This window comes from Drosophila eugracilis, unplaced genomic scaffold, assembly GCF_018153835.1.
Source record: "Drosophila eugracilis isolate 14026-0451.02 unplaced genomic scaffold, ASM1815383v1 contig_367, whole genome shotgun sequence".
Classification (NCBI taxonomy): domain Eukaryota; kingdom Metazoa; phylum Arthropoda; class Insecta; order Diptera; family Drosophilidae; genus Drosophila; species Drosophila eugracilis.
In genome coordinates this window covers 4575131-4601690 of record NW_024573224.1, presented here as the reverse complement: position 1 = coordinate 4601690, position 26560 = coordinate 4575131, and the positions used below count along the sequence as shown (strand labels likewise).

The 26560-nt window shown below is 38.6% G+C and overlaps 6 protein-coding genes across 8 annotated transcripts; 3 read left to right on the top strand and 3 right to left on the bottom strand.

The window, feature by feature from the left end:
- Nucleotides 1–1503: 1503 nt before the first annotated feature.
- LOC108113510 (seminase-like) lies at nucleotides 1504–2367 on the bottom strand. Its single transcript, XM_017224102.2, has one exon. The coding sequence runs from the start codon at nucleotides 2365–2367 to the stop codon at nucleotides 1504–1506; it is 864 nt and encodes a 287-aa protein (XP_017079591.2).
- A 1371-nt stretch (nucleotides 2368–3738) lies between these two features.
- LOC108113512 (seminase) lies at nucleotides 3739–4671 on the top strand. Its single transcript, XM_017224103.2, has one exon. The coding sequence runs from the start codon at nucleotides 3739–3741 to the stop codon at nucleotides 4669–4671; it is 933 nt and encodes a 310-aa protein (XP_017079592.2).
- A 277-nt stretch (nucleotides 4672–4948) lies between these two features.
- Nucleotides 4949–5839, top strand: LOC108113574 (seminase). The gene has a single exon (XM_017224166.2). It carries the CDS (start codon nucleotides 4949–4951, stop codon nucleotides 5837–5839), a length of 891 nt encoding a protein of 296 aa, XP_017079655.2.
- Nucleotides 5840–6183: 344 nt separating this feature from the next.
- On the top strand, nucleotides 6184–7675 carry LOC108113615 (protein HGH1 homolog). Its single transcript, XM_017224275.2, has 4 exons — nucleotides 6184–6338; nucleotides 6446–6633; nucleotides 6687–7190; nucleotides 7244–7675. Exons 1-4 carry the CDS (start codon nucleotides 6254–6256, stop codon nucleotides 7574–7576), a joined length of 1110 nt encoding a protein of 369 aa, XP_017079764.1. The 5' UTR covers nucleotides 6184–6253; the 3' UTR covers nucleotides 7577–7675.
- A 1073-nt stretch (nucleotides 7676–8748) lies between these two features.
- LOC108113618 lies at nucleotides 8749–9879 on the bottom strand. The gene is made up of 2 exons (XM_017224279.2): nucleotides 9312–9879; nucleotides 8749–9246 (listed from the first exon to the last, which is right to left on the bottom strand). The coding sequence occupies exons 1-2, from the start codon at nucleotides 9316–9318 to the stop codon at nucleotides 8807–8809; spliced, it is 447 nt and encodes a 148-aa protein (XP_017079768.1). The 5' UTR covers nucleotides 9319–9879; the 3' UTR covers nucleotides 8749–8806.
- Nucleotides 9880–9986: 107 nt separating this feature from the next.
- LOC108113617 lies at nucleotides 9987–25796 on the bottom strand. Of its 3 annotated transcripts, XM_017224277.2 has the most exons (6): nucleotides 25621–25796; nucleotides 25177–25310; nucleotides 11184–11335; nucleotides 10894–11070; nucleotides 10711–10825; nucleotides 9987–10613 (listed from the first exon to the last, which is right to left on the bottom strand). In XM_017224277.2, exons 3-6 carry the CDS (start codon nucleotides 11254–11256, stop codon nucleotides 10469–10471), a joined length of 510 nt encoding a protein of 169 aa, XP_017079766.2. In that variant the 5' UTR covers nucleotides 11257–11335; nucleotides 25177–25310; nucleotides 25621–25796; the 3' UTR covers nucleotides 9987–10468. The 3 variants fall into 3 exon arrangements, with proteins under 3 accessions (XP_017079766.2, XP_017079767.2, XP_017079765.2); XM_017224278.2 differs by lacking the exon at nucleotides 25177–25310; XM_017224276.2 differs by lacking the exon at nucleotides 25621–25796 and having other exon boundaries at nucleotides 25177–25614.
- Nucleotides 25797–26560: the final 764 nt, after the last annotated feature.

Below are 26560 nucleotides of genomic sequence, written 5' to 3'. Positions count from 1 at the left end.
CCCTACGATCAGGAAGTTTGCTGATCGACGTCGTCGACCGGGTTCAGTGTCCGGTTTTTGTACTTGAAACCCAAATTACGCAGTTCCCGAAATAATACCGCCCAGCCTCCCCCAAGTGGGTGGTTATTTTTGTCTTGAAGCGAAAGTACCGCTAGGCGGTCTTACGGCAAGTGCGCAAGTGGGCCGAAAATCCAGAAAACCCGCCTGTGATGTCACTGCCGGTTCAGCTGGTTTTCTCTTGCACAAGAAAAAATAATGTCTGAAATAAAGATTTAAAAAAAAATGTTGTTTTAAGATGTTTTAAGTTTTTTTGATTTTCCAAATTGCATTTCAGAATTTATTAATTAACTTAATTACAATTACAAAAAAAAATATTATAAATAACTATAGTTAGCATCCATTCTCTAAGTGCACTTTAGTTGTTTTTCGGGTAGCCTCTCAAAATCCGATGATTAACGCTGAGAGTTTGAAGTGCTCACGTCAAGAGGTGTTGCATAAGATCAGAACTTTGAAGATTGACCTGATCTGACCGATTAGTCTCAGTTTTTGTCTGAACTTGAATTGCTCTTCCCAAGATTTCGGACATGTGTGGATAAGGTTATAAACAAATCACTTGACTGACTTTGTTATTACTCAGTTTTATGGTATTATTGCCTTAGAAGCTGTCGAATACCAGTTTGTTTCACTTTTTATAATGACTTTTATTAAGATGCTATACAAAAATGTAAATGTTATCAATAAGCTGTACGGAATATATATGTATTTTTCATAAGTGTTTCATTCATTTAATCATTTTTAAACAATCAATATATTCCTAAGCCCCTTTGACCTTTATCCTGAATCCAACTCCAAATAAGGGATAGTTGATCGTGGAAAGTTCCCACCGGAGAGACTTGTACTCAGGTGAAGATACCCGAACCAGTTTCGTTTAAATTATGCTCGTTATTCATCTTCGATCAGCATTTAAGAATCCATAAAGCTCACAGTTTATTGTGCGAAAACACGATCCAAGAGGAGACAATGACTGCCCTTCCGAATGACATCACACCGAATCTCTGACTTACTTCAGGCACTTACGTACTCAATCGTCTCAGGGGGCTTGCATCTAAAAATAGTACGCGTATTACAGTTTCGGGATGATCAGGTTTTCCCTCTGTTTTCTTAAAATAACATATCGATCAAGTGTACGGGACCTGATGAGTGTCAAATAGAATTGCAGCCCTAAAATGTATTGCGTTATTTCTATAAATAAGTCAGAATATTGTCAACCTATAATTAAGCTGTTACTTACTGACCAATTTTAGCATATTGCGAACATGCTTTGGAGGTATTTAAAAAATCACAAAACTGTAATATCACTTTTTATTATAGCTAAACGCGTCCTTGAGATTTCTTCAATTCTATATTTAATATATATTTTAACTATTCAAGAACAGCCATGTATATAATAAACATTAAAAAGTCAAGGATTATTTTAGTTTTTTTTTCGGTTAGGTTTCTTTTTTATTGCCGGTTTGGTCCTGGTTTAATTGACCTTCTGGAGGTCTTTGGCTCCTTCAGGATACCATTATTGATATTCTTCTCAGTCCCCTCAATGAATTCGATCATCTTGTTTATATTCGTGTAGATTCCCGGTTGCTTGGTGTCGCTGCAGAGTGGTCCACGGGACACTACGCCGCAGAGTTCGGTGCCGTAGGTGAGAGGGGCACCTCCATCGTAGCGGCACATATTATTATCTTTTGGATGCGTTACACAGAAGGAGGTACTCGACAGCTTAGTCGTGGTGTTTTTATACTTTTTCTGGCACAACTTAATGTCCAAAACGGGTACAGAACCATTTTTGGTCACCGTGCTCGGCGGTTCCCATGTCATTGAGTCAAAGCCCCATGCGTACGCCGTCATCATCATTCCGGCACTTATGGTCGTACTGCAGAGCTTTATGAACTCGGTCGTTTTTCCTTTGATAGGATTTCGCAGACGTATGAGTGCGATGTCCATGTATAGTTTTTGGTATATAAACTTTGAGGGCGTGTATACGATGTCAATCAATCCAAAGATGTCTTCGTCAGTAAACGTGGGCGTCACACTCGTGCCGTCTAGATCATAGCGATACGGATAGATGCAGTTCGCCGAGACGATCATCAAAAGTGGACTGTAGTAAGACGCACCGCAGAATGTCCCCTCTCGAAAATGAGTTACCCGGAACAACCAGCCTCCGTAGTTACGACCCGTATTCGACTCCGGACCTTCCCACCAACGCTTCGATTTCGGAGTCTTTAGAGTGATGTTGTATTTGTAAATCTTGCCCCACGTTAGCAGAGGCCACAAAGCGGAGACTAACAGGGCCCAGTAAAAGTTCTTCAACATTGCTCTTTCATTTCGAACTAGAGTCTTATTTTTTTAACATTCGTCAGCCACAGCGAGGAGAATTTCCATAACCATTTAGTTTAGTTATGCTCCAATTTCTAATTGAAATATAAGTTTAATCTTATTTCCAGTACTTGTGGTGTGAAATTATCTTCTTTTATTTACAATTCTTTTAGATTATTGCTCGCTTTCTCAGTATTTTCCTTTTTTTATTTGTTATCCCGTTTTTAACGTTTTTATTGTATATCCTATTTGTTTGTATACTCTTTGCCATTTCATATCGATCTGCTCTGATCTGAAGCTGATCACTTTGTTAATTTTAGTGTTGATTCAGTTGGCTGGTATACGCGCAACGTGATCCGCGCGAAACTACGCCGCAGAGCTGAGAGCCATTAGCGGGGCTCCTGCATTGTAATGGCATTTCCACGGTTGTTTTGGTTCCGTCACACAGATTGATGTGCTTGAGAGCTTTATGCAGGTTGCACTGTAGTTCGAGATGTATTTCCTAATGTTTTCAACGGGCACAATGCCAGTTTTTGTATCCGAATTCTGAGGTCAAATCCCCAAGCGTATGCAACCATCTGCATTTCGGGTGTTATGGTGGTGTTACACAGCCTTATGAACTCGGTCGTTTTGCCCTTAATAGGATTTAACAGACCGAAGATGGCGATGTCCATGTAGAGCTTATAAGGTCTGGACCTCGATGGCGTGTGAACAGTATCCATCAGTCCATAACTGTTTTCATGTGTAAACGTTGGTTCAACACTCGTGCCCTCAAGGTCATAATGATACTGATCGAGGCAGTTCGCCGAGACAATTATTTAGAAGGAAGAATAGTAGGACGCTCTACAGAAAGAAGCCAACCACGAAAGTTCCTGCTAAATACCCGTCCCTTCCACCACCACTTATTATTCGGAGTCCTTCGGGAGATTTGGCGTGGATATACACAACGTCAAAAACAACAGCACCCAATGAATGGTCTTCGGCATCGCTCTCTAATGTCCAAATAAACGCTTTTATATTTCAGATCTGCTTTACAAATTAACTTATCCGATTCTATTAAATGTGATTTAGTCTTAGGTCTATACCCTACTTACCCTACTTAATGTACCTGAACCAAAACAACATATTTCAAAGAACAGAATTATTTTTTCTTTTAATTTAATTAATAAAGTTATTTAAGCAATAATTTCAATTAAATATATATACACCGATATATTTATCCATTGTTTTGAAAGTGTATATATTGAGAGCTTTGATTCTGAATTGAACGAAACAATTTTCCACACTACGTTGTTAGAAATTTATCACACAATCATAGAACTCAGCCTTAGTTACTTAGAAGTTTCTCTTACCCCTAACAGCTATAAAATGGGATTTTCAAAGCGTTGGCTATTGCTGTGCCTTTTGTTAGAAACTTTCCTGCCCTATTGCAAGGGAAAGATCTATCCGAGGGACATTAAACTACGGATGCACAAATATCGAAGATTATGGAACGGAGTGGCATCAAATACCGGTCCAAACTATGGAGGTTGGCTGTTGCGCATATTGAATAGTAATGGCCAATTTGCCTGCGTCGGAGCATACTACTCCCCGTTATTAGTAATCACATCAGCTAATTGCATATATCCTTATCGGAACAGCCTTGAAGGTGCCACGGTGGAGGGCACCGCGTACTCTAAGTGCGATAAAGAAAACATTGCTGACATCGATACCATTGAGTTCCCCAAAAGGTTCATCTATCAGAAACTCTACATGGACGTGGCCCTTGTACGGCTTAAAGAACCAATTAAGGGACGCCTCACCGAGTTCATCAGGCTCTGTAATGTAAAGGTGAGGCCGCGAATGCGAATGTTCGTCTTTGGCTGGGGCTACGACAGCGCAGAAGTACAGGCAGCCTCTTCGGATCCCAGGAATTCTTCAGTCCACATTATGTCAACAAAGGAGTGCCGTCCAAAATTAAGAAAGGGCTTGAACCTATCCAGCACATCGCTATGTGTCAGGCAGCCGAGAAATCCAAGGAAATGCCTATACGACGGCGGTGGTCCCATGATTTACGGAACTCAACTCTGTGGGATAGTATCCTTCGGATCGAATTGCCAAGACACCTCAAAGCCCGGCATGTTCACCAACATCAAAAAGGTGTCACGATTCATTGTAGAAACAGAGCAATCTATCAAAGCCGGCTATATCTTTAGGGCTGAGAAATACCGGAGAAACAAACGTGCAAAGCTGTCTGGAAACTCTGGCACAATAGAAGAGACAAAAACCACAATTAATCCATTGGATGATATGGTGTGTTAAGTAATCGCTTATCAATTGGATACAAATTATATTAAGTTTATTAACTCGTATAAGATTTTAAGGTTTTGTTGCCGAATTCATTTTGTTGGATCACTATTTCGACTTTGTCGAAAATTTTATGATAAATGATATTTATTTAATCAATTAAAACTCCCTGCTTATGTTATTACCATTTTAAAAGTGTGAGAAATTAATTTTTCACACTTTTCATGATTACTTTTCCAGTTCCGCGAGCTAGTCAGTAAGTCTCAATCACCCCGTAAAACCACTTTAAGAGATGCATTTAATCCAGACGATTCTTTTGATACCTCTAATTCTGGCAAATGTCGGTATTTCAACTACAAATTGGTGGAATTCTTCGGCCTCGTACCTACATGCCAGGCGGCCAGTGATTACGGTGAACAATAATGATTTTCGGATGACCGAGGGTGGTAATTTAGACCCCTGGCTGCTAAGGATCATGTATGAAAACGCCTTTATTTGCGGAGCTTCCTACTATAGTGAACATTTCGCTCTGACTTCGGCAAACTGCATGCATGCTCATAGATCATTATTAAAGTCGCTTAGAGTGGAATTCCTAACACCCGATATTCAACAGGATAACCAGGAGGACTTGAACAATCCTACCATTGCCCTCATCAGCGCCATTATCGTATCGCGTGATTGGCATTGGCCCGATACCTTTATGGATGTGGCTGTGATAAAACTTAGCAACCGTCTGCGTGGCAATATGAATAATTTTGTGAAACTCTGTAGCAATCCGTTGAGTTCCAACGACCGCCTAAACGTGGTGTCCTGTGGAGCTCAACTGACAGAAAATGTTCGAACGGAAGAGGTCACCGTGGTCGACCGCATGGAATGCGAATCGAATTTCAGCAGTTCTATTCTTGGTGAAACTGTCGCCTGTGCAAAGGAATTTAAGACGACACCGGGCTGCATGTTTAGCCCTGGATGTCCTTTGACTTCAGGAGATAAGCTTTGCGGAATCGTCGCTTGGGGCCCTGCCTGCGAATGGCCTGGTATGCCCGGGATATTTACTGATATCCACAAAGTCAGAAGCTTCATCCAGAAGGCGATCAGTGGAAAAGGTATAACCAACAAAAAGAAATACAAGCAGGAATCAGACAACGTTCCCGAGTGGCATTCGGCCGTCTGGATGACCCGCTAAATTCGGAATACATTCATTTTTATATGTTCTTTAAAATCTTTTATTAAATTTTTTGGTATTTTGTGGTAATAATATTCAAGAAACTTGGTTATGGTTTTTTGTTTCAACAGATATATGAGATATTTGCAGATTTTTGGGAATCCAAAAATAGTTTTCCAACAAGTGCGTTTTCAAATTAAAGGTCAGTGTACAAACTAAGTCTTGTATAGCAAGCAGCTTTAGTCTGTGACAAGAATTTTTGATGGTTCAATTCTCGTCTAGCGGATGCACTTTCCGCATTAGCTAGTACACACTTCGTACATATCGATAGTATTAAGTCGTACTATCGTACATTATTCCATATCTATTTCCACCGCTCAAACGAAAACAAACCTCGCAGTTTCTTTATAATAAAACCAATAAAATACTATTAAAATGGACACTGTAAAGGAACTGGTACAATTCATGCAGCCCAATCAACGACTGGACTTGAAGGCAGTGGCATTGACACATGTTCTAGGTGCGTTAACGGAAAATTAACTTCCACTTGCCTGCACGTGCGTTTGTTGTGATCAACTGTGACGTCACGAAGTAACACATTTTATTTTCTAAATTCTTATACTTCAGGTTTAACTGGAAGTACTGAGGGCAAATCAGCAATACTTTCGCTGGACGAAATGCTAATGGCCATCTTTGGACTTACCTACGATGAAAACCAAACTGTGGCCAAGGATGCGGTGTTAAGTTTAATAAATTTAACTGCCGAAGAAGAGGCTGCTGTTAAAGTTTTTCAATTAGCGAAACAGTTGCAGCCAGTGAGTTGTATATTATAATTTACAAGAAAATCCATTTATTTCTTCTCTCCCAGGCCTTTGCCATTGTCGAAGTGGCCGCCAAGCATATCTCCGACGAGCAATCCGATCTGGCTGATCCCTGGAGCATGGTTTTGAGTAATCTAACACGTGTAGAGTCCCTTGTCCACGAGATCCTAGACACTCTAGAAAGAGACGATCAAACATTGCCTCGGTTGGCGAAAGCCTTCGCCCAGCTGGACTACAACAAGAAGAAGGCAAAGCTTCACTATCTGGCGCCCATCTTCTGCAATCTGACCCAAGTGCCACGAGGTAGGGAACTGTGCTGCCATAGGAAATACCAGTTGCTGGAGAAGCTCCTCCCCTTCGCATCTTTCGAAGGAAGTGTGGTGCGTCGAGGCGGTACTATTGGTATCCTAAAGAACGTCTGCTTTGATACTGTCTACCACGATGTGATCCTTAATGAACAGAGCAATATCCTGGTGGCTATCCTGCAGCCGCTGTGTGGTCCTGAGGAGTTCAGCGATGAGGACAACGAATTGTTGCCAATCGAACTGCAGGTGAGTAGTATCTACTAAATAATTAAAAATTTCTTAAGACCTTGCTTTTCTAGTACCTTCCTGAAAGCAAGACTCGGGAGGAAGATCCAGATTTGCGGAAAATGCTGCTGGAGTGCCTGCTGCAGTTGTGCTCCACACGTCGCAGCCGAGAAATCCTTCGATCCAGGGGCGTTTATGAGATCCTGCGGGAATACCACAAATGGGAGGCCAAGGTGGCCAAGGATAGCGACTGCCTGCTGGCCTGCGAGAATGTGGTGGACATTCTGATCAAAAAAGAGGAAGAAATTGGTCTGGACAACTACAAAACCGAAGTAGAAGTGCCCTCCGAACAAGCCGAGAAATTCGTTCAAGAAGACGCTGCTTATGTGAAGAGTTTGCTGGATTAAATCAAGGACTTTTCAATGTTTGTAAATATGTGTAGTGTTAGTAAAACTCATAGACGATATCGAACTTTCAATATATTTATGCAGTTTTTTATTCAGAAATGCTGATAGTTTAGTTGGTAATGCTTCAGTTGCCCAAAAATGTTGCTCTAGAAAAAGTTGTACGCACGCATTCAAATGCAAGGGAAACAATTTCGATTTCGATTTTCAATTCAATTTGATTAGTTCAAGTAGCGTCGTTATCTAGTTTATCTAATTATCGTTAATCCATCGCGCTGCCTCTTCAATTGTATATGTATAAAGTTCTCCTTAAGTGCTAGATACATTTGCATTCAAAAATGTTTGGCAATTGCCTTGCCATGAAACGTTTAATGTACTCTTGTGTTATTTTTACAAACTTTGCTTGGTCGTTCATTGAGTGTGAGAGAGTTGAAGAATTCGATGGCCCTCGAGGTGCCTTAATAGCCAATAAGGTGCGTATTGTGTTTTTGCTTTTTGATTAGTTGCGTGGCAAGCAAGCGAATTCAGCAGATAAAAAATGCGAATATTTTGAATTTGATGTATTCTCCGTGTTGCCTGTCTGTTTTTTTGATCAAAAACCGTTGAGTTCTATCAAAACTTATTCACTTGTTTATACATAATTGTTGATTTTTCATTTGCGGAAACCATTGCAAGCTCGCTTAGTCCGAAAAACTTAAATACAAACAAATTCAAACTGAAAATCGATGCAAATTCGATTTGTAGTTCGATTTGCTATTATCAAATGCTATTGCCGTAGATTCCGACCCTTGCATATAGTATTTGTTTCATTTAGTTTGGTCCTATTGGTTCTCCGTATCCATATGAAAATTTAGTTCGTCTTTACAATTAAGTAATTAGGCTACGCGTAATTTAGAAAGTTTTCAACTTAGTTGTTAATGAGTTGCTTTATGATAATATTTGGTTTTGTTAACTTAGAACTTTTTCCTGCATAAAAGGGCGAAGGACGAAAACTGCGACCACAAGTTTAAGGTATTTGAGTTTAAAATATATCACCTCTAACAAGGTGTTTGTTTAAATAATACACTAAATTGCTTAACACTTATCAACTTTGACAGCTTCAGTAATGATTAAAAATAACTTCCGAGATAAGAAAGTTTTATGGCCAACTAAAAACAGATTACAACCCACGAGCGTTTAGAAAAAGTGTCGAATTTATTTGTGATTAACAGGCAATAACTGGAACTGGAGCACCTATCTGGCCTCAATAAGACGCGACAGAACCTCGTAGGCGAAGATCTTGACCTCCTCGGAATCGTAAGGAATGTACAGGCAGCCGTGAGATGGATGTACCTTGCCCACAGTCAAACTGCCGGCATGATAGCCCCTTCCGGCGTACAAAGTCTCTCCGTCGACATTCTTGCCAACTTTGACGGCTCCGGGAGGAACCTCTCCGTTTTCAGCCGGCAGCCAGGCGTAGTTGCCTCCACTTAACACCTCGTAGTTCTCCAACTCCACCTCCTGGTTGGCATAGGCAACATAGGCCTTTCCCTTGTTGGGAATGATCTTGGCCGGCAACATATCGTTGCAGTAGAAGGCGCGGCCAATGAAGATGGTGTCGCCATCGGAATCGTGGCCAGCCACTACGGCTGCCTGAGGGATTGCCCCGTTACTGTAGTGTAGCCAAGTGTTACCTATAAGGAATAATCCCACTTAATTGGAGGAAACAACCGATAAAAGTAAGTGAGCCTGTTCTTACCGTCCATTTCGATTGAGCTGCTAGAATGTACTAAACAATTCCAATCGAAGACGGCATTTTTTGGCGGCTGCTAGGTGATACCTCACAAAGCGATACCCTATCGGGCTATCCGGGCATGATAACCAATCTGCCGGTGAATCAACCGAACTAGACTGGCGGTAAGTGTTAGTAGTTGGTTGTCTACATTCAGAAGTCTATATAGCAACAAATTGTGTCATTTATGACCAGTTTTATGGCTTGATTTAAGACTTAGGCAGGGCCGGAATGGCTTTGCTGTTGGAGGTTTAAAATAAATGATTGTTCTTGAGGAAACAACGTTTAGGAAATCAAAAACACTTCAGAAAATAGTTCATCCAGTTCCAGGTAAAACAAAAATCTACATGTTGCTTGATAGTGACGACGGTTCACATATAAATAAAGATGATGTTATTCCACATTACAAAGGTTTGGAAAAGAAAAGATTATTTCCCCTCCACTTAGCGTTCGCAGTTTTCGTTGCTAATTTTACCCACTAATTCATTTACACATAATTATTTATAATTTGCCTAAAATTCAGCATTCGTTTAACAAATAGTTAAATTGTTCTTGTATATGTACAATACTCGTCTAGAGAGGTGAAAAATACTTATTTATGCCAAGGTAAAACACATCGTATATAAATCGTAAACCCATTCCTGCCTTCCATTAACTATATTCTTCCTTAATAATTTAGCAGCGACAGCATTTAAAGTCTAGTTTTGCCTTCTTAGGAGCTAAAAATAATTGCAATTAGAGTTTGAATTTAGTTTTGCAGTGTTTCCTTTGATTTTCGCCACTCGAATGCTTAGCATCTAAATAGTTTCCATTCGTGTTCATCAATTATTGTTTGATAGTTGTTAAGTATTCGCTTATAAATCACATAATTGCTTGATGAATTCCATAATGTTTTTTGGGTGTGAGAGAGTGTGTGTTGTTGAGCGTGTCCTTGCTGCAGATGCTCGAGTGCGTTTTACATTTGGGTGCGATCCTAGACACAGAGAGATTCGAAGGTAAAGAAAAGGATTTCCACGCGCAGCCAAGTCGAATTAAATGCTATCCCAGCTGCCTCACTTCGTTTCCCGCGTTACTTCCGCCAGTTTCTCCTGCTCCGGATACTTCAGTTACAGATATCGATGATGCTACCTGGTGGCAGCCATTAGGAATACCACCAGGCTGAGCAGGTGCCTCATCAGTGTCTCCATATCCGCGGGGCTTGCACCCTGCCTCCTGGCCGAGTTGCAGGCATCCGCATCACTGCAGCTCTGCAGACAGCCGTGCACGTACCTATGAAGATATTTCAAGAAATTGCATTACCCAATGTCAAGTTACTATTGCGGAGCAGTGTAAAATATCATTAAAAAAAAACCCTAAAAACCCTTACTTGTCATCGTAGTAGAACTTTCCGCAGTGCGACATTCTTATAATCTCGGTGTCGGTGGTCAGGGTGCCGCTGTCCAGGGCGCAGCCCCTTACCGTTATCGTCTCCCCGGTTTCATCTTTAAATGGGATAAAAATGATATATTGGATCATCCATAGGGCCAGTTTTAGTATAGCATTCACTTACCATAGTAGCCAGCGATCTTTATGCAGGCAGTGGCCGGAAATAAGCCATCACGCCCCTTCCTTCCGCCCATGCAGGGTGACTCCAGAATGGCCGTTGAGTAATTGTTGTGGAACGGATCGTCGCAGGCTTTATTGGCCCCATTGAAGGAGACGCATTTAAAACAGTCTATGCAGTAGCCTTTAAAATGTAAATTATTAAAATATTAAATAAGTTATTATACAGAATTGATTTACTATGGATTAAAACCTGTTCTGATTAACTTAAAATCAATTCCTTGCAATATCACTTACCACTTCGAATAAAAAGGCCAAGCAGCAGGGCCAAAATGGCGACGGTTTCCATAATTGAACTGGACGCCGCCATCCTTGAAGCTCACGGAATTCGTAGTTCTCACAGGTTGACCAATTGCGGGCATTCCATGGGTTTCATTTTACTTTAACTTCTGCAAAAAAGAAGAAAGATTCAAAGGGATTAAAATTAACAAGCGAATTGAAGGCTCTTAAAAACTTTTTCGATTTTCCGCTGAAATCTCTGGATCAGCGCTCGAGAACTCATAAAAAGTTGAAACGAAACGAAGAGCGTAAGCGAAGGCAATGGTCATAAAAATTATTATCCACAATCCGCAGAAATGCAATTTCTTTCGAGGGAAAGACAGGCAGGCAAGAAAAATTAAAGGTAATAAATTGCACAACGCATTTTTGACACAATACCACCGCCCCCTGTCTGTTTTCCATTTTCTTTTTTTTTTTTTTTTGGCTTTCTGTTCCATATTTTTATTGCCGAAATGTAAATAATTGCTTTTCAGTCGATTTTCGTGTCGAGTGTTGGCCATGTGGTCCCAGAATGTTTTTTCGGATCCCCAACTTTTTGCTGCCTGTTTGTTGTTGGCACTTTTAATGGCCACTTCGATGGCCCAAGGTGTTGTTGGGTCAACTTTTGGGGCAGTGTTTTTGTTTTTCTTCGGTTTTTGTTTTATTTCGGGTCCGCTCCTTGGGGTCGCTCGAATTATGACAAATGATTCTGACTTACGGGCTGAAACTGTAGCTAAGCTCGAAGAATACACAATTTATGGGGGGCACACGCTTTCGTCTGGCTTAAAGCGATTTTAGGCGTGACCCATTGTGGCTTTAAAGTATACAAAGTGGACAAGTCAAAACGAAATAAGCGTGACAGCTTAAACCATCCTATATTTCTATATTTTTCCCTCCTTCACAGGCTGGCGGCAATCAATTCAAGCGAATCTGTCATCGTGACAGATAAATATTATCATTGCATGGCTCGTGGCTGTTGGTTGTTGGCCAGACCAAACAGATATAGCCATCTATCAGTTGACGCTTTGGGGTACAGAGGTCATGTCAGTGGATCAATATTTATTGCAAATTATGGCTCGGCCACACACTTTCAGTGTGGCCCATGGGGCGTATGTGCAACATACTGGGTAGCCGCAAGTGCCATGCATTAATTATGCGATTTTGAGTGTTTCTGGTTGGGGGTTGCGAGTCTGTGGGTGTTTGATTTGCGGTCGAACCTGTCGAACTTCTGTCTCTCAGATGTGCTCAGCTAATGTAATTAAGTTTCTTGATTAAACTGCCTGAAATTACGTACCAAGAAAAGCACAATAAGGCAAGGTAATGGCGCTAATAAAGTTCGACTGAACGCAGATGGAGGTGAAGAAATTTATAATTAAATCCCCAAGGGTTCCAATCGACAATACCGAGTCGACTGCCAGAGCTATAATTGTGTGGCGCATTTTCATCTATTTGCAAATTAGCCACTAAGCAGTCGAACGAGCTGCCAAACACATTTTCCCATCCACCAACCAATTTTCCTCTGGCTGGAAGCCAAGTTGGCCGGAAACGGCATTGTGTGCCAGTGTTGACGGAAACGGATGCTGCTTCCCCTCCTACTCCCTGCCCTCGTTTTTACCTCCCTCGCTCCTTGTCTTGGCCAAATGAAGTTTACCTTTTGTTCATTGTGTTTGCCAGCTTTCAATATGCATCACTATCCTCGCAGTCGGTGCCCCATAAATACTACTACAGTGGAAGAAAAACCTCTTTTTTTATTACTAAAGGAAGACTAGATTACTTTATATAGTTTAAAGATCATTTTATACAACTATTAGTTATTAGTAATCCTTTTTTTATAATTATTATAATAATGACATTGTTTATTTTAAGAAGTAACTTGGCAGTTAGATTATTTTATTATTTTCCGTGCAGGCAGTGTATTGTCTCTCACTTCCAGCCAGGAGTCGAAGTGGCCATTGTGCCCGTTTAACGACCATCGGAGGTGAAAAAGGCAGTAGGAGGTGGAGCAGGAGGTAAAACAGCCTTTGTGGCCTCTGCAACTTGGCCGTACTTACTTAATTTTGTCGCTTCGACTGGGCCACAATCGAATCAGCCACGAAGGCAGCCAAGCGGACAGCCCGTCAACTTCCGCTGCCAGCTGCTGCCACAAAACTTTTATGACACTGCCAAAGGCAGCCAATGAAGAGCTATGCCCGAGCAATTAAAAGCCTTCAACGTAGCCATTCTCCTTGGGAAGACATTAAATTAGTCGGCCCCAGCGAAAATTGAATGCTCCTCAACGCGGATTGTCGGGGAATTTTTTTAATAAAGTTTGTGCAAGCTAATCGCGTATTCATGGACCCAACTTGGCCCGTGGCGAACATTAAAAATGAAAAATGAAGGGAAAGTTATCCCCAAATCTTCTCCCTTGACAAAGTAGCCAGCTCAATTGTAGGCCATTAATTTCATAATCTGCCTGTAAATGGCAACCCAAGGCTAGGTGGATGGGGCACCTCATTAGGCTCTGGGTCAGCTTTGATTGAGCGGCAAACACCTAGGGGTGAATTTTGGAGAAGGCCCCAACATACCCTCTACTTATTTCGGAGGGCTTTGGATTTTGTATGGTCCATTTTTTGTCTCAACTCGAAGGGATTTATTATGATTTCAGCTTTGAGTAAGAGCTAGCCATTTGCGATTAGACCATAATCAATCGGTGTAGGGGTCTAACATATTCCGCCCTCTGACGCTGATGAGGGTGCGGAATTTATGTAGATTTTTTAAGGATTCAATGATTTAATATTTTGCAGATAATGTCATGTCATTAAATTGGCTAAAAGTGAAGTCATGGCCTTTTTTGTTGCCTACAAGTTTGTCAACGCCCTTAAGAGATCTTTCTAGGGATTTTGGAGTGTAATTTCTGTAAGTGTTCGAAAGTTAACTAAAACAATTACAATTTCTAAAATGTGTACATACATTGACTTTAAATTCCTGAAAAATCCAGTCTTTCAACTTCCGTTCAAAGTTTTCATTTCCGTAAAATAGACTTTGTATTCCAGTTGCATACTTTACGGCGCACTCTAGCCCCAACCCAAACACACACACACTCACTTTAAAGGTGGCTTACCTTTAATTTGCTTGCACCTGGTTCTCTCGTGGGAGAAATTAATTTCACGCATGTGAGACTATACACACACACAGAAACATTCACTTGCAAACACACACATTTCCACACAAAGTCTCATTTGAGTTGAATTTGCATAACTGCAGCGTTAGTGCAATTTTCGCGAGAATGGAAAACTGCGAATCGCATTTACAATTTGCAACTGCAGTTAGCTGGAATTGTGCAGTTCCACTCTATGTCGTAACCATAACTATAAGGCAGTGAATGCTATATCCTATATCCTAGCTTGTCATGGAACAAATGAATATATATTAGTTTCTAACCATTTGAAAAATAAAAGAAAATGTCTGTTGTAAAATTACATATTAAACATGAAAACTTGAAAGAACCAAGAGTAAAAACTCATCAGAGTTGCCTCCCCAGAAAATTTCATTAACATTTGTTGACTTGTTTACTTGATGGCGTTTTTTTGGCTTTATAATAGTCATGCCCAGGAACTACTCAACATGCAAATTGAATCAATTAAGTGGGGCAAATATTTGTGAACGCTGACCAAGATGATGGCAGCATTTAAGTTTTATGCAGCTTGTAACTCATAATTCCAGGGAACGTGCCTTCAAGGCCAATTAACTCCTAACGACCACCACTATTTATGGGCCAGAACTCTCGCTCACTTTTTGGTAGGACCTTTTAACGAAGCACCCAAAATGTCCTGGCAGCACGCAAAGCGATGGGAAATTGGTCACCGGAATGAAGGTCGATTTATGTCCGGGTCAGAAAGAGCTTACGATGATATGGGTTCCATATGCGTGACAGAAAGTGTGTGGGTATTGGCAGAATGTCGAGACATTTGTAGTGGGGCTTATTGCCATGCTAACCGTCGGTTAAGTGTTTAAGCATTTTCCTTTCAGTTTTAAGCTTTTCAATCAATGAAATTCTGGGGTAGCCGAACCAATTTAAATATTTTTTCGTTTGCCAATTTGGAGCATTAAATCGCGTAATCCTGTTACACGTGAGCCGGAGCTCCATATATGAAATGCATAGCGACAGGAAGTCTGAAAGTGAAACCACAAATGCGGATGGAATCAATTACCAAGGGGATGACAGGATGATTTAACTACATCAAAATACTTTAATTTGAAAAATGCGTATGACAGGTATGGATACTTTTTTGCCTATTAAATCTACTTTTAAAATATTTAAAAAAACCAATTAATTATAATTTTATTTTTAAAACCTTTCCCTATTTAAAACAGCTATTTGCCAACCATATAACCAAGACTTGGCCCCATTTCCAACTCTTTAAGCCTCTTTTCGTAGGCCAATTGCCACTTTAAAAGAGCAACTCAAGAGAAGAGGAAAAGGCCAGAGACTGCAATCAAGATGTTTTCTTGGATGGCGAACTTTTTGAATTTCATGCAAAATAGCTTAGCTTGGGTGCCAATATCTTACATACCACCCCCTCTTTGTGTTTTTCCTGGCAAACTGTGAATGTGATGGTGTTGTCAAACAATGCGTGCCACCTTCAAAGTCGTTGACATCGATTTGAGGAATATATATACGAATATACCCGTACGGGAAAATGTGTGTCTATGCAGTGTCATTGAACACCCTCGACCGCAATTGGGTGAGCAGCCAACACGGATGCTCTTCTATATCCTCTGTTAACCGACACTTTTTTGTTGGCTCTCGATGATTCCGATGCTCACACGCTCCAGTGGTCAAAGGGAGCAGTCAACAGGTGCAAATCCCATCCAATCAGAAGCCATTTCAGCTGACCTTTTCACAGTTAATTGTCGGATTGCCTTGGGTGGTTATTGTGCTTTGTTGCTGCCAGCGAAGTTAATTTAGGAATTGGTTGCATAGCTTTTAAAGCTACAATTAAATTTAATTTTTTCCGATTAAAAAATCATCAAATGCTCGTCTTGACCACACCAAACTTAAAGTTTAAGATAGCAACAAATTCGCAAAAACATCAGAGACTATAAATCGGAGTTTATAAGTTGTCAGGCAATCTAAATTTTTAAACAATTCCATGAATAACAAAATAGCAATCAACACATTGTGCAAAGCGACCAAAGTCAAAAGGAAAAGTTCTCTATCTATATCCAGTGCTCCTCGGTTTTTGCTGAAAACTTGTGCTTAAGAAACTCAATTTAAAGTTGGGTATGTGGGTGTGTTTGTACTGGCATGACTGAATGACATATTGAATAAGTGAGTGAGCTGTCTCACGGAGTCCGACGAAAGGGAAAACTTTGAGAGCGAAAAACAGAAAGTAATTCGTGCCAACCAACCAGGCAATTCATTTTATGCAGACACCTCTGGGTTTTTAGCCATTCCCGATGGGTTTCCCACATACTACCATCGTGTTAAGTTCGGTTAATTAACCGGAAAAAACAATTCTGTAAATGGGGAAATTTAAATTTTGTACACAGGCGCTTAAAGTGGCTTGGTGGCTGTGCAGTTTTGTGGCTTTTGGGTTGTAGTAAATGACTTTCATACGAATATATTCCGAATTCTAAGCCGCAAAGCTTTTGAAATTCTTTTAACACACGTTGGTTGTTTGAAAGGCCTGTGGGGAGTTTTCTGAAATTTTAATTAACTACAATACATTTACAATACCAAAAACAAATTGGGGAAAGAAACTTGGACTTATATAAAATATTTATAAATATATACCTTTAGGTAACAGTAAAAGCTAGCAATTGATTTCTTAAGCTTCTATTTTCCTTGTTAATACCTTTACTCCTCTTTAACTTCGATAATTGCTCGTGTTTAATGCATGACCTGATGGAAACTGGGGAAATATAAGAAAGGATACAAGATAATGTGCCCTGAAGGGGAATCCTAAGTATCATATAAAAAGCTTTCTCATCAGACAAAGTGCATTCAATGCAACTAACAACTGCAAACATTTTGTGGCAAGGAAGAGCAAGCAAACCACAAAGTAAGCCGCAGGAGTTCCCTTTTTTTCAGTTCTTCCCGCACTTTTTTTTAGTTTTATTTAATACATATTTATTTTAATTTGAACCAACCAAGCGGAACAAAAAATTCCTTATTTCTCCTCTACGATTTGTTGTATATAAAAATTTAGAGAATGCCGCAAAGTATGCAACTGAAAACTCTGAATAGTTGCAAATTCCTTCTGTCAATGAGTAAAATCCTTCACTTTTGAGATGACTCTTCCAAGTTCTGTGCTCTGAGTGTAAGCCTAAAGAAAAGAGTTTATTATAGCAGTTAGTAGTACTAACTTGAATAGTTTTTTCAGCAAGTTGTAAAACTTTAAGATACAAAGTAAAAATTAGATGTTCTTGTGAGAACGAGCTTAAAAGTAAAACTCATTTCATATTCAAACTTTTAATTCTTATCTTCAGAAAGTGAGCAACCGGAAAATCTTGGTGCTGATAAAATTTGTAATTAACTTAAAAAACACGATTCAATTTGTCTTCGTGAGAAAATGCAAAAATAATTAAGGCGTGCTCCGAACAAATAATGAACTCGCCCAACATTTTGCCTTCTGCTCGAGAAAGACAAGGTGAAAACAGCATGAAATTACGAAACGCCGTTGAAAATGCAAAAAGTTGTTGCCATTTAGGAAGAAGTTTTGACTTAAGAACTTGTTCAGACGATGGTGGGGCAAAGTTTTTCAATAAGCGGTCTTGCCAAAAACAAGCTAAAGTGAATCCAGTCAAACGCACGATGAACAAGTGAAAAAAAAACTACACAAATGTGGCAAGTTTAGGTCGAGGAAAATGTGTATATATAAAAAATGAACTCCCTCAAGCAAGTAATCACGAAAAATGGCTGCCAAGGACACCATACATTATAACTTAAGTCAATAAAAATAATTGAAAATCAACAGCAGCGGAACTTGGTGTAATGAACCCATCCATGTCGACGTCCTTTTAGCCGATGGAAGTGAAAGGCAACGCCTCCATTGGTGCCACAAAATCGAAATAATATCGAAGTCACCACAAACAAAAGGTATGAGTTGGAGTTTATTGAGGGATTGACGGCACGCAATAAAAACCGGGTAGAGGCATAAAAATCAACGGAAACGGCAAAGGAAAAACCAGAAGTCATCGGTGGCGGAAACTTGAGGCCTCCAGCTGAGCGAAAGGTTTGAAATAAATAAAACATCAGTTGGCGTTGTCAGCTTTGCGGGTAAAGTAAAAATAAGTATGCTGCAGGCGATTGATGTCTTGACTTCCGATACTTAAGGGGTTACGACTTTAAATTTGTATTTCTTCAGATTCGATGTTCCGATTTTCTGAATGCCGATGGGCTTGAACCCATGTCAGGTTAATATTTTTTCGTCCACATTGTCACTCTTTAAAAATAAATACCAGACTCAAAAGAATTTAAAATGCATATTGGATAAAATTCACTTGATATCGCCATGGATTGCCATGCAAAAATTAACCACATTACAAGCGATTTAATCCAAACAACAAAATATTTCAGCCGCATCATCAAAAATGTGTTAAATTAATAAATTCCATACAATTTTTATACACAAAGCTGTTTGCATATAATTTCAATATTCAGCAGTGTTGTTCCACATAAAAAGCGAGTCGAACAAAAGGCTGGATAATTTTTATTTTTCCTCTTTTGTGTATTATGCATTATGCAAAACCCATCCGAGGCGAAACGCACACTTTAGTTAATAAAAGCCACCGCACGGATATTTAATTTTCGTTATGCGAGGAGTGAACAAAGGTTGGCAACAGAAAGAGCCATCAGATGATTGGCATTGTTGTTAAACGGTTCCATAAAAATATGGCTTTAATCGATGCAGAGTGGCCTCTTCGTCTCATTTTGCCCGGAAATCGACCTGACCTGCTGTCATGTTTTTTTGCTGATTCTTAACTTTTCGTTCTTTTGGGAGTACGGTTCTGCGATAGACAAGGCAACTTATGGCAGAAACTTGTGGCCATATTAGAAACGAAGATATTTTCAACAAACCCGATGAAGTTTGATAAAAAGGCTGCAAGCAGAGAAACTCAAACTGTAAACTGCAGATTTGAGACAGGTAGAAAATTGGGCTTATTATGGTTGGGGGAACCTTGATTTTTGTGGCAGACATAAAGACGATGCTGAAAGCTTAAATCTTGATCATTTGAGATATATCGCAGAACTATGTTAAGGTCCTATTTCTAGAAAATTAAAACAGTCATTCACAATGGTATCTTTTGAAATATTTTTGTAGTCACAACACCTTTTTCACTTTCAAAAAAAAATAATTATAAAATATACTATAAAATCAAACATGCTCTTAAAAAACGAAACCGAAATATTCAAGGGAATAACATTACGGTATTAATGTATTAATGGAGTGTAATAAATTAAAAAAGGCATATAATTTTGCATAATTATTCCAGTTTAAACTAATTTAAGCTATAGGATAAAGTTAAATCGGAATGTAGAATCGCCATTTATAAATATTTAAAAACTATTATTTGCTTTGTAACTTTATTTCTTCATTCAAAAATAATCAGGAAAGCTAAGATTTCATTAAGCAAAAGGGAATATGTATTGAAACACAAATCATATCCTTTGCAAACGGAAGTAATCTGCACAGTGCAAATTTGTAAATCAACATCCTGTTCTCCGTTCTTCCTAAAGGCTTTTCTTAGACCTTCATTTACGGAGGAGAAAATAGAAACCCAGTAGCTATATTTCATTTAGCTGCTTTTCCGGGCAACTTGGCTAAAGTTCCTATTGTCTGATGAAATTTCTGGTAACTTTAAGACCAACATTGCTAGTAAGATGCCTCAAAGCAGGCAAGTGGAAGCATTTGCTTCTGTTTACCTGCCAGTTAATTTGCATAATGCTCGGCAGTGGACAAGTCCTGGCCCTTATTTGCCGAACGCTCCTGCCTTGGCACTTGATTTTCCTGTAAACTCTTCATTTGTCAACAATTTTTCATCTCTAATGAGCCACTTCCACTGCCCACACGCAAATGAGTTCGTTGCCGTTACCGTGATGAAGGGAAATGAATGTCAAATACTTTATTTAAATGACGGACAACCGTGTTCCGAGCAACATTAATGTTCGCAACTCAAGACACAATTTTTTCATGTCTTCAGCAAACATTTATAAGGGAAGGAAGGAAATTGGGTTGTCACCAAGTTAAATTGTCATGAATCAGTTCTTGCAAGGAAAATACGGCGATAGCCTTATATTTTAAGAATCTGTAAAGAAGATACAGCAGATCTTAAGTAAAAGGTTTTCTTATTCACTTAAGTTAGGTTAAAGTCATGATTTAATACTCTGATTGAATGAAATTTAAACGTGATTACTCCTCACAAGAAGCTATCATTGGCAGTCAAACAAACACTGAAAGGATCAGGCGACGAATAAAAGGGTCTGAAATTGTCGATTGGGTCTCACTTGTAGACATTGATTGGGTGAAAATCGATAGCATTACATGGAAACTGGGTCGGCGAGGACAAGCCCTAGGTTGTAATCGAAAAGCTTATACCACATTCTCAATATTCAATTACCAGCGTCCTGTTAAAGGTCCTTCCATCGACTCAGTTGGCCAATTCCGCTGTTGCATGGGTGTGAATGCTAGACAGCCAGAATGAAGGGGTTTCTGGAGGGCAGTGGAGGTCCTGTCTGCTTTTGGTCTCTTTGTTGTCGCTGGCACGCACAATTACGCGGAAAATAGCGAATCGACAGGCACAGAGTGAGCGAAAAAAAGGGCAGCGGGAGAAAGGCAGGGCGTATACGTGTTATTTGCCTTTGGGGCCGAAAGCCGGCGAAATCGAGGCTTTGCAGCTGAGAGCTTTATCGGCTGCAGGTCAGTCACTGAATGGTCAGGAATTCATGCTTTTAACTGATTTTTATCACAGAGAGAATAGTCTAGTAAGATTTTGTAACACTTTTTTTATTCCGGCGTATAAAAATATGTATATACATGCGTATATAAATTTAAAATATGGAATTTACTTTTTTATTGTTATTTCGATTCCTTTCAAATAATTAAATTTTTTAACTTTACTTAGTAGTAAATGCCTGTCAAAGTTCAATGGCTTTTAGGAAAATCTTTTTATTTTTTCAGCAGAAGGAAAAGGTTGTATTACTTAACATCTGCTGCATTTTCTTCTTAATTAAATTGGTTATCTCAAAGGAAAGTATCATGACTAAGAAGCCAATGTAAAGAAGAGGTTAAAAACTATTGTCAAAGCTAAAAGAAAACAAAGAAATGAAAAACAAAGGCAACGCCTTAAAGAGAAACACCAGAACAGCAGACAAAAGAAGGAATATAAAGTAAGGATGCACAAAGGAAATAAAGAAATGAGAGGATTGAAAAGGTAAGTCCCTGACAATTTTAATATTAGGTATCCGATATATGGTAAAGATAGGATATCTAGCTAGCAGAGAATATATGCAGCATAAATCAAGAAGAAAAATAAACATTTTTGTGGGAAAAGTTGTTACATGTTTCCTCTGTTTAAAGGTCTTGTCAATTGCATCATTAATAATGGCAATGCGCCAGATGGTATCCTGCCATTTCCGATTTCTGATGTCCGCTCATATCACGTACCAAATGTGTCTAACGAGAAAACAAGGATTCCAACTTAAGTGCGTGCTTGTTTTTTGAGTAATAGCCCGCACTCACAGTCAGAGATTTACAGACAATAAACTGCAAAAAAATAAATGTAGTATGAACTGACCACGTTATATATATATGCTAGGATAAGGGATTTCTGTTTATTTTGTATTCTATGAGAGTGTTGAGATATCATATTTTGCATGTTAAATAGCTGAGAAAAAGATTTGTAGACTTCCCTATTAAAGATACATTCTAAGCGAATTCTTAAAGAAATGACATTTTCTAAACATAGACGTTGAACTGATTCAACAACATACAATTGGCTTAGACTTCTTTGTGCCTTGGATTGCTCTCCTGTTGACCAGAAATTGTCCTTTTAGCAGGCAATAAGGCGTACCTCGAGTACTATAACCCACATACAAGTTGTAACTGTGTGATGGAGACAGGGGACTTTTATTGCAATCCGTGATTGTTCCAGCAGCTTGTGTGGCAACCAGGAAAGGTAATTGTAGTAAAAATAGCACAGTCCGAACGTAAGAAGTGAATATGTTTCCACCTTTTTTCTTGGCTTGTGTAAGCTTCCGAATGGGATAGAAAAAGCCAAGGCATGCAACCATTTTAATATTTAAAATATCAGAATAATTTATAGAAAAGAGAAATATTCTACTGTTACTATCTGAAAACCATTTCAGCAGAAGTCATTAAAGTCGAAACAGTAAAGATTAGGGCTTGTTAATTCCCTTCCTTTCACGAATTAAATTTCTATGAAAACACTTTCATCAAAAGGAAAAAAGTACGTTTGTTGCGCATACGTCGCGTGTGCCCAAGGACAACATAAGCCGTCGACTTCACCGACTCATGCATGTTTTGTGTGAAACCAATAGCCATAAATTTTCCTAGCCAAGCACGAAATTCCTATTTACTTTCTCTACACAGAGAAAAAGAATGGGAGAAAAGGAGAATAGAATGAGGCAGAAAGTCATCCCCATATTTCATTGTTTGTTTTTTCTTTCCGCTTTATGAAATTCAAATTTTATTACAGGCAAGATGAAAACTTGAATTGAGTTTCGGAATGAAATACTACAAAACAAAATTATATGCATGAGTTTTTTTCAAGAATATGCAAACAAGTTTAGTGCTTAGCCGCCGGCCTTTTAAGACATGGATTCTCACATAAAAATGAAGAGAGAACTTGAATGGAAAAGACAAATTTGATATTATTTAGTTATTATTAAATATCTTGACTTGAGCTTTAAATTGAGGACAATTGCCAAGAGGTAAAAGGTTTTAAAACATTTTCCAATTCAGAGAAATGCAGTTTAGCCAAGTTTTTATTTTCAGTCTGACAACGATCTATGTTATCCATTTCCTACAATACGGAAACAAGATGAAAAATGGAAATTCAATTGCTGGCACATCGTAAATTCACACATTTTGCATAATCCCCAAAAATGGTAAGGAAAAGAAGGTCGCACACCTGACATTTACCTTCGGTCTTTTGAATTCTTTTATTTCTTCTCTTGCATTGACTTTCGTTTCAATTACAAAATTGGGATTGCTGAGGTGCAGTTCGCAACCTTTGCAAATTGTGTGACACTGTAAAAGGCCAAAGCTCAAATTGACAGGTTTTAAATTGATAAACGTTTCAATCTCGTTTTATTTGGTTGAACATTTTCTGCTGGAAAAGCTCTTTCGGCTTAATGGTTTATTTTGGTAAAATATGATACTTTTTTACACAGTTCCATATTTGATTAATTGTTGATGTCAGCATTACTAATGAATTTCTGTCACAGACTGATGTCTGGTAGCGCAAAAAAATGCATTTGATTTAATTGATATCAAATATCAACGTTTTAAAGGGAAACATATATTTTGGTGTTTAAATCCTTTGTCATATCAAAAAAAAATCATTCATAACGAAAATTAAAATCTAAATAAAAAGTCAATTTTTTCTTCTCACAAAAACTGACAACCAAAACGAGCAAATGGAGCAGCGGGCAAGATACAAAATACACAGAACGTTGTAAATGTTTTGTGCTGTCATTTCATTTGAACATTTCAACAAATTTGGTTTTTATGACAGCCAAATGTGTGTGTAATTATTCCTGTCGAATGCTGAATGTCGAATGTCGGAATGGACGCGAAGGGACCTTGGCCAGACTTGGCAGGAAAATTGCCTCGAACAATTATTATGATGGCTGATAAGCCTCACGCACACTTAGACACACTGTCGCCGCTCACACACACACACACGCACAAAGCACACGTGCACCCACTCGTGTGTAGTAAAAATGTGGAGTTGGAATTTGCTTTGCTACGTGACTGCTGGTAATTTTCGTGCACATTGCGTATACGTAATGTGACGCTGGTCCCAACTAAATGGCCCTGCCGCAACACTAACGCACAACATTTGCGAGGGCTTCGGTGCCCCTTAACATTTTATACAGTTAAATAAAATCTCTTGATTATTCTTTCTTCATTTTACTAAAATACTCTTGGTACTATAGAGATTTGCTTCAGAAAGTTTAGCTTAAAACAAAAAACTAAAATCGTAAACTCGATGCAAATTATATTAAAATAAAATTTTAAAATATTTCCTAACCTATATCAAGATTAAAAATTCCTTTTTTAAAATATTTTTCAGTGTACGGATTTTTTTGTGCGCTTTCATCCCGTTCCCCTGTTATTGTCGCCTTTGCCCTCGTTATTTCGCCATTTATGCGACTACCTTTTGGTCCCAACCTTTTTCTCTGGCACGATAATGTTGCCTGCTTTTCCACGCAATTTTGTTGAGTCTTTCGGTTTCTTTTATTGTTTTATTTTTATTGTTTATTACCGCATTATTTCTGTTTTTCGTGTGCGTTCATGCACTTTCCCTTATTTTTGACACGAATTGCACTGTTTGAGGTAAACAAAACCAAGGAAAACTGCCTGATGAATTGTCAGTTAGTTAAACTTGCCATCAGGAAGCAGCTTTAGTATACTATATATTGATTTAGGGAAAGCCTGGCTAATCCGGTGAACTTTGGCTAATTGATTTTGGAAAAAGTTTGATAACAAAATTACAAGCAATAACCAGAAAATCTTTTAATGGAAGCCAACAAGTTTCCTTAGAGGACCAAAAATAGGAATATATTTTCTTCTAACGTTGTTAGGCTTAACCTAATTAAATGATTCCTTGCACGTTTCAAATCTGAATCTATTTTATTTAATTACACGCCTTCTTTGCAATCTGAGGAAATGCTTGGGTTATTTTTGGCAGAAAGCTTCATCAATTTCCCAATCATCTTAGCCGGATGCGCATAAATACTCACTTCAATCTTTCGTTTATGGTGATTAAATCAAATAATTGATGGGCATGCTTCAATTTTTGTGCTCCAGCTGGTTTTTTTTCAGTTGAATACAACAATAAGAGTTTGAATCCACTCCGCTTTTAAATCACATAAAGCTGCGGGAAACGGAAATGCACGAAAAAAACTGTTGATTATAATTGCAGAGAAGCCACTTGACTTATTTATTTTCCGAGCATCTCATTAAATCTTTTTCTGGTTTTAATATGAGTATTTTTTGAAATTATCAGGATGGCGCCGTGGTCGTAATTGCGGGCAGCAATATATTAAATATAAAAAGTTTCAAGAAACTTGGAAAATGTCCTTAAATGAAGTGCTACGGTTTTTGAATTATTAATTTTTTCAAGAAAAATAAAATAAAAGTCCACAAATAAGTCTGCAATTATACTTATTTTCAAGCACTCATACCATTAATTTTTTTATTTCGAATATTTTGTATCTCAACGAACACTTTTTATTATTAAGTTGTTATTTGTAATGCCGTTCTGTACACCCACGTGTCGCTTTTAAGTCCTTTACGTAGTTTTATATATATATGTATCTAAAGCGATATTCCGGTCCGATTTCTTGTGTTGCGGTTCGCTTGGAAGCCGCATGAGAACTGAAATTTTTATCGGACGGAGTGCGCTGACTGCGCTGCCGAGTAAGTCGGCCAATCGCGGAGTCTGCGCAGGAAGTACGCCGTGAAAATGAAAACAAACTTAACCCGTAGATGTGCTGTTGTGCTCAAAATGGCATATATGAGGAAAACCAAAAATGTGAAAAGCATAAAACAATCCAAAATTTGTATTATTGGTATCAGTATGGTAATATGGTAAATATTGTAAGGTGGTAAGCGAAGTTTAAAGAAATTAATAGATTAGGAAAGTAGAATTTTGTAAATTATTCGGGTTGTAAGAGCAGGGGAGATCTCAGCCACCCCGATAGCATTTATTTTTAAATAGGTGCTAAAAAATCTCACAGGAGGTCAAAAATTTGGGCTACAAAATACAATTGATATTTATAGATTTACAGCGTGAGGCAACAATATTATCCTAAATGAATTCATTTTCATGTGTAAACACAGGTTTGGGGTATTTAAAATATACATAGAAATACATTTTTTTACAAAATATATTAAATTAAATCGACATATAATAATAATTATTTGCTGTTTCAAGTTATGTGACTCACTTACTGACCAATGCCAAGCACCACGAAATATGTACGAATGTGGTATCCAAATACGATTTCAATACAACCTTAGCCACTTTGAAAAACAGAGTCGTTAAATATTCAATTCTATGGACTATATTCCCGAACTTAATTGAGTGCACTGTTTACATTTTTATTTTTCGTGCCTTGCTTG